The following is a 14,537-nucleotide window of genomic DNA, read 5'->3' as shown; positions in this document are numbered from 1 at the left end:
TGAATACTATGCTATTTGTGAAATTCTCTTTTAGATTCAAGAAAACAAACAGTTTGATTTACCATATTACAGATTGAGAATGCTTGAATAAATTCACTTAACATAATTTATTAGATTATCATACAAATTTGAAATGACACAGATGAATGAAAATTTCCCTTTGTGAGCTGTTTATTAGGTCTAGGACTTCAATAATGATCAGAACCTTGATTGTTAAATTAATCAGAAGCCTTCATTTTCCACAGACTTAACAACCTGCCATAGCGTTTTGTTACAGTTTTTATCTTTCAAATGTTGGTAAAGTGCTGCTTATAAGAATCACGTGTAATAAATTGCATCATTTGCATTTATTCCTAATTTGCCAAAAAATTAATGTTTCCTGTTAGTGTTGTAATACTTGCCTTTTTCCAGTTCAGAACCTTCTACAGTAGGGGATGTTGAGAAATGGTGAAAACAGGGGATGGTTTTCACTCTCAAACATTTCAAACAAGTCTGGTGTCTCTCATCTAACACACACTTGCCCACATACACACAGGACAATTACTGATGATGTAACCCTTTCAAAATCATTTAAAAATGTCAGGTCATCAAAATGTCTTATTTTTTTCCAAGGTGAACTTAAAGGCTTTGTACCTGCTAGGACCCAAGTTCATGGCTCAGTGTTTCTCCTGCGACAGTTGATGATGTAGCTTAATGATGTAATCAACTTTTACAAGGGAAACCACAAAACCCTGAGCTCAGGTTCTGGCAGGTAAGTAGAGGAAATGATTTTCAGCTATTCAGTTTTGAAAATCATTTGTTGGTACATTTGGGGCCAAATTTTCAGAAGAATAAACACGCATATTTGCATGCCTAAGTTACATGCAATATTACTATTACTGCATTTGCTAATAACCAGTTGTAAGTCTGATGTCCTGCATGTGCAGTTGCTGCAGCAGTATGTGAAATGCAGTAGTTGCATGTACAAAATGTGCACACACTGTTGCTTGAACAACTGTGCATGACTTTTCTCCACAATTTCAGAATACAGCCCATTACATTTACACATGTATTATTAATAATTTTAATTTTATGTTTATTTTTAACAGAACTCCTTGAGCACAAGTTTATCTCTTAATAGGATATAAGAAAGTAAATCAGTGCTACTTCCATGTCTGATGGTTTTTACTTTTGCAGTGTAGTATACTGTCAAGATATATATATGTGTGTGTGTGTGTGTGTATATATATATATATATATATATATATATATATATATATATATAATTCACCAGACTAGTAAAGAGGTGATTTGTAAAAAATTAGGAGAGGAGTGGTGTATTGGCCCTAGTGCAACACTGGGCATTAGAAACTCAAATTCTAATCTTAATTATCACCAGATATGGCAGCAGTTAGCCTGACTAAGGACCTGTTACACCTTGTGCTCTAAGCCGGACAAATGTTGATCACCTTAGTGCTAGCTTGGAGTTTGGAGCAGTCACACCTTAAGGCTAAAAACATTCTCTGACTGTCCCACTTGCACAGCTGTGACTTGCCACTAGAGGCCTGATGAGCAGGGCTGGTGAGCCAGGACAAGCTCCTATCCCTGCTGTCTGGGCAAGGTTGTGAGAGATGGGTTGGGAGTGGTGGGGGTAGGAACATGCAACTGTTAATGTCACCTGCCTCCCCTGGAGTCTGGTGCAGGCAATATGCTGGTGGCTCCCCAAGATGAGGCATTGCCTTCCCTCGTCCTTCTCTCCCTTCCCCGCCATCACTACCGCCACTGCTAAATGCTTCCAGCAGCCATGGCATGGTGCTATGGGAGGAAACCAGCAGAGCAGTGCAGTGCATTTCTCCTGTGTGAGGCAGCAATGGAGCAGTCAGTGCCTCCCTGGGCCAGGTAGCAGAGCCAGTGCCAGAGCCCCCACCCTGCACAGTGCCCTCTGCATACTTGGCACCATCTCACACAACTTTCCTCTTTCTCTTGTGCTGGCCCATGGTCTGGCTGCCCTGTAGCAGCATCCTGGTGCACCAGTTCCAGCTTTCCATGCCTCACTCCCTACCGGCTCCAGCTCACCTCAAGCTGTCACCATCTTCAGCTGTGAACTGAAGCTCCATGTGGGGAAAGGGCCACTGCATCCTAGGATACTGGAGGACTTCAGCTTGAGTGCCACAGCTGTGGGTAGTGAATGCCCTTTAATAGAACAGGAGCAACGTTATGCAGATCAGAGAGAATCCTGCCCTGAAGTCATGTAACTTTGAGCCACATTATGAGTGCTTTAAGCCAGTTAAAAGTATTAAGCCAGTTAAAAGCCAGTCTAGGGGTTAAGAGGTCCAGGAGCCACCTAAAATTACCATGTAACAAGGCCCTAAAGTCCAGCAGGAATTATACCTACCTACTTTAAAGGGGTGTACTAAGGACTTTTTAACCTCTGTATATTGCCATATGAGAATAAATCAAATACTTTTTTTAACTACTATTTTGTTTGGGTTTAGGTTAAATGTAATTGTTTCAGTAATACTCTGTCAAGTACATAGATTCAAACTGATAAACCAGTTTATGATGCTGTTGAGGAATCCTATGCAAAACATTCCTATCCAAATTCACCCCTGCTTCAAGTGATTTAGAATGGCATTACACTGAGATAAATTTGTCCACTCTGATCAAAGCACAAAAGTCTATTCTAAAGTAATCTGCAAGACTTAGTTTCCTCTACTGGTAGTTGTATAATTATTAAGTGTCAATGAGGAAAGACTGATGCAATACACTGCAGGATTCAGGAGCAAAATCCACTTCTTAGAGCTATAGGATTCATCTTGACCCAGAAAATTTTGCTTTCCATGCTACTGACTTTGGGCACTGACCAACGTGGACAGAACTTAATACACACATTAAGAGACTCACTTTAAGAATGTAGGAGCAGAATTTTGCACTTAAGTCATCTGCAAATTACTACACCCTTCCACGGAAAAATATATGGCTGAAAAAAGGAAATTTGGACCACAACTGATTATACTGTAAATCCTGTGAGCAGGGACCGTCTGTTCTTTTGTGTGTATCAATACCCAGCACAAATGAGGACCCATGGGCCCTGTCATAATACAGAAGATGGTACCTTGTCATACCGATTGGAACAGAGCTGGAAGACTTTTAATAGGCCTGTGTTTTTTGTAAAACAGGGTGCTGGAAAATGAAGAAGGGAGAAAAGGGTACCTAGTCTATCCCACCAGCAAGAACCATAGTTCAAGTCAAAAGGGGAGGAAGTCATCGCTAAAAGGCAATGGGAGGAGGATTGACTACATGCTTTACACAGAAGAGGGTCTCTATCTGGAATGGAAAGTGGTGAGTTTTACAATAAAATAAACTAACTCAGTGTGAAATGCTTGGATGGTCTATCAGCTCCTATGGGTTTCCTTAGAGGAGTTAATTTGAATTCAGGTTTCTAAAGGGTCTTTAAAGGAAGTCCATTATTTAGACCCTTTTCCTGCCACTTTTTTCTGGTATTACCTGACTTCTTCTGGGTTCTGGGACCTCTGGAGTGAGAAAGGAGTAACTTTTGTGAGTATAGGAGTGATGTATCAGCTTCTCAGCCATACAATCAATATCAGATCATGTTTGATCAGACTTCTGTGAACATAAGCTGAGGATCAGAAATGCATAAAACCTCGAAAAAAGGCTCAGCTGAAAGGAGTTTGATGCCCAATTCCATATTTCACATAGTACTAGTGAGTGTGTGATCTAATATCTTTTAATATATTTGTACGGTAACTAGCAGTTGGGTCCCTGTCTTGGTTGGGGACTCCAGGTAATCAGCTTGTTACTAACTGCTGTAATACAGGTCATGTGCTGTATTATCTATCCTTAAATTTATCAGAAATAATTATTGTGGGTCAGAAGCTTTTCATCCTTACATCTACTAGCATTCTTATCTTTTATGTGATGGTCTCTGAACCTTTCTTAAAACTTTGTAGTGTATCCTTATTGAATTAACAGATGATGATGTCAAAAAAAAATCTTTTCATACAACCTTCATCTAGAACAGGGCTTCCCAAATTTTTATGCCGTGGCTGCGGCCCGGCAAACCATGGCCCAGCAGTCACAGCTGACCATGGCCAGAATTTCCAGCCAGCAGACAGGTAAGGATACCCCCACCCCTTGTATGGGAGGATGGTCCAAACCCTGTGCTACCACGGGCCCTGTGAAAGGAGCTGTGGCCTCTCCACCCAGCTCTGAGGGGCTGCAGTTTGCCGGTCTACAGCCACTTCCAGTCCGGCAGCTGACCGTGCTCTGGACCAGCAAGCAACCCATGGCCCAGGGATTGAGAACCCCTGATCTAGAAGATCCTTAAAAGGGTTTTAAACTATTCTAAATAGACCTTCACCATAATCCTATATTATAGACAGAGTTGGTAACCCTGTCCATGCATAACATTGCCTGACAGTGCTCACTGTAGGACCACCAAATGAGGCAAGGTCCTGTGTAAAAGGAAGTCTGTGAAAATGTAAGGGCTCTATGTATGCATGTGCATGGGGAGGGCAAATTAATTGTGCCCAGGCATCCTTCATTCTGACATTTTCTAATTTTTGAATGCTTAACTTTGTAACCTTAGGGCTTTTTAATGTGTGTGTATAGTTATATAATAGGTGATACAGTTAGAACAAGGGTAGGGAAAATTACTTTTAAGTATTAAGAAGTATCTATACAACTATCTCTATATCTGTATTAAGAAATATCTGTACAACTGTTTCTGTGAGAAGCTCCACAGGAAATGGAACAAGGGAGTGGTGTTATGTAAAGGATATTTAATTTTCTGCACCCAAAGAAACCTATTTAAGATTGTCTTCTAAATGGAGAGGTTAGTTTGGTAGCTAAATTCTCTGAAGTACCATGTGCACTGGACATGCTGCATCCTGGAACTGAACAGAAGTTTCCTTGCCCTTGTTCATCTGACTGATGTAGACTGGGATATAGGGAGGTTGAGGAGCTGGACCCAAAGGAATAAGTAGGTGCTTGACTAGAAGGAGGACTGGGACTAGAGCAGACTAAAGGGGTCTGTAAAAAGACAACATTCCCTTCAGTACCTAGGTTGCAACCAGAATGCCTGAATCTTCATATTCTTCTCCTGCCAACAAATATCTATGAAACCAATTGGCAAAATGAGTGCGTTACCTCCCACTAATAGTTCACAACCTGACACCACCTTCTTTATTAACTTGAGTGGTGGAGGTTCCAACATTTCTAAACTTGCTTATAGCAATATGGTTGCACATGATGAAATGTGGATTTCTCTCTATTTTTTTCTTTTTATTTGTTTTCCCCTAAGGATAAAGAAAATGACATTAGATTTAGGGAATGCCAAAGTTAAGCTTGCATGTATAAGCTTAACTTGTCTGCCTTATGCATATTCATTATGGTATGTTCTAACAGCATGATTGCATAATGTTTCTACCCCACGGGACAGGATGGGCAGCATTCAGTGAACAAATTAGAGTTTTGTAGTTAGTGAGACTTTTGAATGTTGGACTCCTGCCACATTTATTGCAGAAGTTGAAAGGTGTATAATGTTTGAACTGCAAGAAGAGAAACAAGGGTCTTGTTAATTTAGACAGGTGAATGCTATTCTGAAGAACACGTTTTTTAGCTTGTTGCTACCATGGGGTTTCTGAGATGCTGGGCAAGCCATTTAAAATGTCTTCAAAGGTAATCAATAATGTTTTTTCTCATTTCCTGGTTGCCTGACTTGACTTGACAATGGGGTCTGATTTGCAGAACTTTTGGCCACTCATAACTACACTTGAAGTGAATGAATGCTCTGCTTTGAACAAGCACTGATATAAAATGATCTCTGAAAAATCATAGATTTCTCAAATTGAGCAACTAAAATTAATAAACACTTTAATTATTTTATCTCTGTTATAATTTCCTTGTTTGTAATGCTAAACTGCCTTGAGCCTTTTCTGAGGAGGGCAGCATAAAAATCTAATAAATAAAAAATGTTTCTGTTCCTCAGTTACCAATCAATTAACTGGGAGTAATATTAATTATAGGGATGTTGTGGAGTTACAGATGGTTCAGAAAATAAACCCCCAAGAAACACTTCCATGCTAGAGATTGCCCACCATAAAAAGCCCATAAGTGATGATTTTTGTATGCAGATCAGGCATTGGAACGATGTGCTGAAATAAGGCCTGAGGCCATTCACTGAACAGCAAGAATAAAATGAAATATAGAACAGCTGCACACTCAGTGAGAATTATACATCCTGTCCACTGAACGAGGCAGAGGTCCTTTGGGAGGAAAATAGCATGCTATTGTGTCACTAGTCTATCATAATGCGTATGCACAAAGTTGCCAAATTGACGTTACATAGGGAACTTTCATTCTGGCACTGCCTACCTTCTGAGTGCTTACTTTACAATTTTAATGTTCCTCAAATGTAGCTTTTCTGGGTGATTATTAGATGCACTCTTTATACTTACCACTTCCTAGGGAATGACAGAAAAGCTGTCTCTGGGTTCATTAGAACAGCAGCTGTTTAACAGCTCTCAGCAACAAGACACTATGTTAGGAGAGTAAGCTAAGAGAAATATATGTAGACAGACTGTTATCCATACTGAAGCTTTGCCAGGATACAGGTCAGAAGTTTCAAATGAACCTCGGAGCTGGATGCCTAAATCCTTTAGTTTATTTTAAATATTCTAGCCACTGCGGTCAGGACCCTTCCCCAATAGATTCAAGCCTGTTCATTACTGATATAGCATCTGTGCATTACAGTGGAGAGATCCCAGCACTGGCACTGATCCCTTGTGTGCACCAATTACCCTGCAGAGGTACTCTGGCTGGCTCCCCACTAGCACTATGGAGTCCCTATCCATAAAACCAGGGAGACGCATTTTAAACTTTAGAAAGTCAGCTGAGAGGAGACAGTAAATCCTGGCTTGATGCATGAGAGAATACACCACACTGATTTTGGAACTATCCCCTTTTTCTCTACAGGAAGTGGAAGAGTTCAGCTTTATTACCCAGTTAGCAGGTTTGACAGACCATCTGCCTGTTGCCATGCGTCTGGTGGTATCTACGGGGGAAGATGATCCTTAAAACTGACCAGCTTAGAAGATCAGAAGCAGAAAGTTTCAGCTTGTGACATAGAAGAAGATGGGAAAGAATTTTGCTGGTGCCACATTAAGAAAAATTACCAGACCTGACCCACGCTATCCCCAACTCCATCTCCTTTCAAGTTCCTACCCAAAATGTACCAACATTTGGAGACATAAAGAGGGAAGAAATTATGTGGGTTTGGACTGGTAACAAACCACTATTACAAGTTGTTCAGGCAACAGGGCAGGCCTTTATCTCAATACTTTCACTGTGGACTGAAAGGAACCAAGATGGAAGTCCCAATTCCTTTTGAACCAGTGCCATTCTTACTAAAATACATTTTTATACTAATATATAGCACAAATTAGTTTGTAATTGGTCTGTGAGTTAGTGCTGCCCAATGGTTTTTGCATAATTTCTTTGTATAACTAAGAAACTAAGGCTTTTTTCTTTTCTTTTCTTTTTTTAGCCTATTAATGTTGTAGTAGCATGCCTGCATCAGTAGCATGCGCTCGCATTGCATGCCACTTTGAGACAAAATAGTCATTAAGATACCATGGGGGAAAATAAAAATAGAAATGGGAATTCAAAGTCAGAAACTAGCCAAAGAAAAGTATTCTGGGACTGGCTAGCCATTTTTCATTTAGCTTGGTGGGTTTTAAAACTAAAATCTATGTTCAGTTTGCAGATCAAGATTTTTCTTTCAGAGCCCTCGGTTTAAGGATGAGACTGAAAATTGAGAAATTAAACTCTCAAAATTCACTTTTACTGTTATTTATCTACCTTTATTTTCCTTTCCCACATCTAAAGCCGTTCCATTTCCAGTACAAGGAAACAGAGCATGTTATGATAATGTAAATAGATTCATGTGATACTGCTGGTAACACTGGAGCCAATGTTCTGCCTTTGCTGGAAAAAGTTAAGAAATGGCTTGCAAAATGCATGCTAGATATTGGGTTAAACATAAACAGAGAAAGTGATGTTTTCAGGAAACGGAGTGGAGTGAGAGAGATAAAGACAGTGTAAGATATAGTAGTTCCTTTGAAAATCAATTTTGAGAGAAACAGAAAATGGTAGTTGGCAGCAGAATAAAGAGAATGGAACTGTGAATCCCAATCTAAAAGACCTCTCTTCTGAACTGAAGGTAATTTTTCATGTGTTAGAGGTGACCCCGCATTGTTTATACACTAATGGACTTCATAGGAGTCTTGACCATTTGATTTTTTTCCCACCATGTAGATGCATCAGGCTTCTCTTAGCATTGATTCTCTTTACCTTTCTGTCCCCAAGACCTTCTTGCCTACCCTTTCCCTTCTTACCTCTCTGACCCTAAATTATTAAATGAAAAATTAGGGGTGGGCTTAATAACTGGGGCTTCTCACTCCCCCCCTCTTGCTCATTTAAGGATTTAAAATGAGACAAGAGCAAGGGCACACATGGCAGCAGGGGGGACACTGCTCTGAAGAAAAGTGATTTGTTCCATCAAAACTGGTGGGAGATACTGCTGGGCCCACAACATCAGCTATATATCCTTTACTTATTAATCCAACTCAGTACTTATCTTTTCCTTCAGTCTAACCCTACGTTATGTTATGTTTCTTTTTTTAAAGAAAACAGAAGACTAGGTAAATTTAAACTTTAGCTATATACACACACTTGTTTCTGTTTAAATATTTCAGTTAAACTACCACAGACTCCTGTGTGGATGCTTATTCTGGTTGAGCATAAACCTGTTGCAAATAGGCTGAAACAAAGCCAAAATAGCAACACAGGTTTAAATAGCAACTAAGGTCATGTGTAGATGAAATGAGGAGCACGTGTACACGACACTTTAAAGTGGGCTAAATGCTTTTGCATCACTTTAATGGTGTCAGTGTTTTCATGCCTCAGCTGCGCATTAATTCCAGCTGCTGTAGGAAATTCAGTGGTGTAATGCGCCTTAAATGGCTTGGGGTGCAACAAACTAAAACTCCTCTGAAGAGTTTTAGTTTGCTGCCTCTACAGCTGCGGAATGAAGCACCAGGCTTCATGCAGCTCCTTGGCTCTGCAGGAAGCCCTGCAGGCAGCCTGATAGTAGCCTGGGAAGACAAGCTCCACCCAAGAAAAGTGGTAAGCCTGATCCTTCCCCCTCTCCTTCCCCGCCTCCCCGGACCCTGCCTGCCTGCCTGAGCTACTCAGGGGCCCGGTGCTTCCCTCTGCGGCTGCAGTGCCCCTGGGACCGCCCAAGCTGGGTGCTGCCTGGCGGGGGGGAGAGGGGCCATCGCCAAGGGAAGCACCAGCCCCCCGCAGCCCAGGGACCGCTCCACCCGCCAGTAGATCACTGTCCTCTCCCGACCTCCGGAGAGGCAGGCAAGTTGGGTGTGTGCATGACACGGGTTTAATTGGCTCTAAATTGGAGCAATTTTTTTAAAAACCCACCACTTCAATTATGGGCCCCCATTTCATCTACACACGCTGTAGAGTCTGTGCAACCTCCTAGTCTAGCTAATTGGATTTTTGGTTTTTAAATCAACATTTTGGTTAAACCAGTATCACCCTGCATGTAGAGGAGGCCATAGTGATCATGAAAGTAAAGGACTGAGAGGTTTGGCTAGACCTCAGCAGAGCTATGCAAGTTCCCAGCTCTGCCAGTGCAACTCAACCTTGACTTGTCATTTCTCCCATTTTCCTGTCTTCACCTCCTTTGAACAGACTGCCTCTTATAACTAAATTGTGCCAAACTGCATGGTGGTTGGCAAAGTGCACCAAATAGAGACTAGAATGAAACCAGACTGGTTCCCCTTTGGGACGGAAGAGGGGCTAAAGACTGAAGCCTACAGAGTTGGAAGTTTTTGTGTGCTAGCCGACTTCCCCGCCTGTTCTTCTCTGGGCAGATTTCTTTACATACTCATGAGCACATATGGTTTCTTAGCTCTCCCTTGAACTGAGAAAGACTTGTACCTGAAACAGTGCTTTTAATCCTATTTTCTATCTTGCTTGTATTTTATTAACCTTTTTTAGAAACAGTATCAGTAGCAATTTGTGCACTCTCCAACAGCTCTGCTACCATATTGCTATCAATAGTAAAATTAAATCTTACAGTATTTTTAATAGCTTTCCTAATAATGTAAATTAGTTTGATATCAAATTCACTAAATATCAGTTAGAGTAGCTAAATTTGACACTGTGTGGGATATAATCATAAAAATTACTGCCAAACAAGGTTACATTTATTTACAGTAAAACTAATGTAGTCTAAATTATTTTCAGTTCAGTTCTGTGAAATCCATGCTGACTAAAACACCAGGCACTTTCATCAATCTTTTGAGATGTGTTGAGAAATATTTTTTCAATCTTGAAGTAAACAGTTTTAGATTTTGATGTTAGTTTTTCAGTGATCTGTTTTTAATGGTTGAAAAATAGTTGTAAAACAGTCTCTATTTTAAAGAAAATACTAACCAATGTAGTTAGTTCTTACTAATTTACTGTCTTATGGATCTAACTTTGCAAGAGGATGATGCTGAGAGGTACAGCATTGTGATGCCATTGTGTATAAATGCTTCTTGCTTTATTGCATCAACCCTGTGCCTTCTGATGCCTTGATCTGGTTGAGGGATTTAGAGTACCTGTAGTGGGAAATGGCAGAACATATGCTTTCCACTCCAGAAAACTGTCAGGTAAAGAAACCAAATTCTCTGTCATTACTCTTATTCTATATGATGGTTCTGAGAGAATAATTCAGACAATGATACTGGCAGGATATTTGGTGTTTGCCTTAGAACTCATGACGTGATTCCATAAAATTAATCCACAGGAAATTAAACCGCAAGCAACTCCTCAGAGGTCAATCCAAGCCTGATTTAAGGGCAGTGTGACCAAGCCTAACAGCAGTATGTGATCTATAAAGGGTTTGAGTTAAATTTACACAACATCTACTCTCTCCACTCCTCATAAGAATTTCAGCTGTCTCCAAAGAGTGGGTGTGATCATACTCTTTGGTCATCATACTCCTTTTAATTAAATAATTAGTATCACTGAACCTCACTATTAGTTCTTGATGGCATGAACGTAGATATTGTAGGTAAGTGTCACCTAACAGCTTTAAAAAAAGGTAACACACACAAATACCTATTTATGATCCAATGACGAATTGTGCTACAACATGTCTCAAGCTCTAAGGAGTGAACCTGACTATATCATAGAAGAAACTCAATGACAATGCTCCATAGTATAATGCTATATTTATGATTGGTCAGTGTCCTCTCATGTTATGGCTGTGGTACAGACCCAGGGTAAAGAAGCAAGAAAAATTGGCTACTCAGGAAAGGGTTAATTTTACTCATTATTAACTTCATAGGAAATTGCAGGAAGCTGCATCCTGCTGGATTGAGCCCTACAACTGAGGGTACTTTGAGCTGGTCTCTTTGAAGGAGATTACCAATATCCTCTTGTGCAGGTTACTGCAATATCTTGCCTCAGATGCTTTCAGTCAGTTGCATTACACCCCAGCCCTACCTGTTGGATAAAGCATGAAGATTTATTAGGGGACCCACAATTTGTCCCCTTGGAAAATTTTGTTGGTTGGTGTGTTTTTAAATGGCATTCATTCAGTGATACAGATTAAACAGACCTGATTGTGTACAGTTTAGTATCAGAACTGCTTTTGAGCCACTTTGTTGGCCCAAGTACAGCTTGTCAGATTTAATACATATCGTCAGCTCTGAAAATGAAATGTTTTTCCCTGCCTTTGGGTCAAGAGGGATAAGAAGAGGAATGCATAGTAATCAAATGTATAGAAAAACTCCTGCCTTGGTCATCCATGGTCACAGTGTTACTGAAGATTTCATTTGTCCATGCCATCTTGTTTTAAATATGATTATTTATCTTGATGCTTTTAAATATTGTATTATTGCTAAGGTTTAGAAATCCTATATAAAATAACCTTTTTTTATTTCAATGATTTTTCGGTATTGTATCCTTCTGGGAATCTAATGTTTTTATATGGTAAGCACACACCTTCTGACATTTTGTTATAAATGTATTTAAAAAAAAAACAGCAAAAAACAAAAAAACAAACAAGTTCATTGGTTTCTCTGCCTGTATGAAAACCACAAACTTATACCCGATAAAAACAAGATATTTTGAAAAAGACTGCTTTTTCTTTTCCTTATTGGTGCTGAAAGGAATTATTGGATGATGCAAATGAAATAATAAAACTTCAAGGTTCAAATGTTTCCTTGCAGTCTACTAATTACTTTGGTTACAATATATTGGAGTCTAAAAATAAATATTGAAAAAAGTCGGATGCCACTTACAGAAATTTGAATCCTTCATTGAGTTCTTCGCTTTAATCATTGCCCCCCCCCCCCCCCCGCAATACTATTATTGCTGTTTATTTTACAAGAGTATCAAGGCACCCAAAGTAAAATCTCACAGTTTCAGGAATTGTACAAACTAAGTATTACTTGCAAATCCAGGGAACTTTATTCATCTGGTATATTTGGGACTGGTGAAGACTCCCCTGGAGTATTGTGTTCAGTTTTGAGCCCCACACTTCAAGAAAGATGTGGACAAATTGAAAGGAATCCAGTGGAGTATGATAAAAATGACAAGAGACTGGGAAAGAATGCCTGAAAGCACTAGGATTTAGTCTGGAGAGAAGACTTATGATTTGTCAGTATCCTGTCATGTCATGGCTGTGGTACAGACCCAGTGTAAAGAAGCAAGAAAAATTGGCTACTCAGGAAAGGGTTAATTTTACTCATTATTAACTTCATAGGAAATTGCAGGAAGCTGCATCCAGCTGGATTGAGCCCTACAACTGAGGGTTTGGGGCTAATCTAAATAAAGCAAGCATGTGAAAAATAAGCATCAGCACTATTTTATCCCTCTTTCATAGGCATATTGATCTGTACCTCTCTCAGATGTTCCCCCTTCCCCATTTCCCTCTTCTCGTATTAGGAAGACAAGTGACTTATAGTCATAGAGGAAATCTATGGCAGTCCAAACCCCAGATCTCAAGTCCATCTCCAATGCTTTAAGCATTACGCTATCCTTCTGCTTTCTCTCAAATGCTAATTGCAACAGAAAACTTCACAAATTAAGAGTTCCTTGTTATACAGTTGTGAATCTTGCTGCATGAATGACTTTAGTCCAATCCCTAAACTAGTTAGCATGGATTCAGAACACCTTCTATGCTTCCCTAGTCAATTCAGTTAAATTGATCAAAAAACAGATACAGTTTTAAGGGTTCAATATTTATCAATTCCATTCTCTTTATAGAATACATGCCAAGGAAAAAGAATGCAGTATAGTGTTCCAGACCCTTTTCTGACCATTCCCAAAAGCTCCACTATGAAGCCATAGGGATTCCACTGGAAGAATCTTTGTTTTCGTGGCAATCATAGAAAAGGAAGTAAATAAAATTCAAACTAATAAGACTGAGCACAGTGCATGCTTATCTTTTAATCAGCTCAGAAAGGAACCATTTCATCTCATGAAATAAAGAGGGTTTTCCAGACTGGCCTCTGAAGCCTCCCCTTCTATTATCCTGTTGATCTTGTCTGTATCCTGATGTCAGTGTTGCATCTTAATTTAAAGCAGGTAATTTAACCTTTGTTGTGGTATAGGGGATCTAGCCCACTCCTTGAAATCCATGTTGGCCTTCACCTCTCCACTTCCAACAGAACTGCTCTCCTTACAAGCGGTGGTGTTAGCCATCAAAGGTCCTCCTTCCCCATTTCCTTCCCCTCACATGTTCTTGTTTGCATCACTACAGCACCTCAATCAGAAGTGATTTGAGGCCTCAATCAGAGTCAAAGGCACCCCACAGAAAATGTCAGCTCTTACGTTTTCACTTGTTTTTTTGACTGCAGAAAAATAATAGGGCAGTTGCTTTGTCAAAGAATTTAGAAATACCACAACAGGTCAGAATGCTTTTAAGCCTTTAGATTTCTGTTTGAAATCTCTTGGTTTATCTTGTGAATCATGTTTGCACACCTGTTAATATTGCAGGGTACCCTATAGCACCCTTGAAAAGATCTCAAGGCACCCCAGAGTGTAAACTGCACTCTGGTTGGGAATCATTGTTTTAGCTCATCTATCTGGATCATAACTGTGGTGAAACAATTTTAGCCTCCCCACATGATTTGAGTGGTGAGATAATGTAATTTAAAAAAATCAACCTCCTTCTTCTGAGTATCATAGTGCCTAGGATACTTTGTCAAGAAGCAGGACTACATTTGCGGAACATGGTATGAAAGACAGACACAATCCCTGAATCAAAGCTAGGGATTATGTCTGTCTAGATGTATTTGTTGTCTCTCAAACCACTGGGGGGGGGGGGGGGAAGGGGGGCGCAGAGTGCAAAATTGTTTCACCACAGTTAAGATGCTCCCATGGAGCTGAGTTTTCAGGATCTTCTCTTCCTCCTCAAAATTCATATAGCTTCTTTAAACTAGCGTACTAAACAATGGGCTAAG

The 14,537-nt window shown here is 40.0% G+C and overlaps 1 protein-coding gene across 4 annotated transcripts in view; it reads left to right on the top strand.

Moving 5' to 3' along the window:
- SMPD3 (sphingomyelin phosphodiesterase 3) overlaps positions 1–12,290 on the top strand; it is a 263,636-nt gene extending 251,346 nt beyond the window's left edge. For all 4 annotated transcript variants that reach the window (XM_019499213.2, XM_019499216.2, XM_059713757.1 and 1 more), the window contains 2 exons: positions 3,159–3,321; positions 6,976–12,290. In XM_019499213.2, coding sequence (XP_019354758.1) covers positions 3,159–3,321; positions 6,976–7,077 — 265 coding nt within the window. In that variant the 3' untranslated portion in view covers positions 7,078–12,290. The remainder of the gene's footprint in view (positions 1–3,158; positions 3,322–6,975) is intronic.
- Positions 12,291–14,537: the final 2,247 nt, after the last annotated feature.

Source organism: Alligator mississippiensis, chromosome 10 (assembly GCF_030867095.1).
Source record: "Alligator mississippiensis isolate rAllMis1 chromosome 10, rAllMis1, whole genome shotgun sequence".
Lineage (NCBI taxonomy): Eukaryota > Metazoa > Chordata > Crocodylia > Alligatoridae > Alligator > Alligator mississippiensis.
Note: the sequence above shows the minus strand (reverse complement) of the source record. Positions and strands in the feature narration are given on the sequence as shown.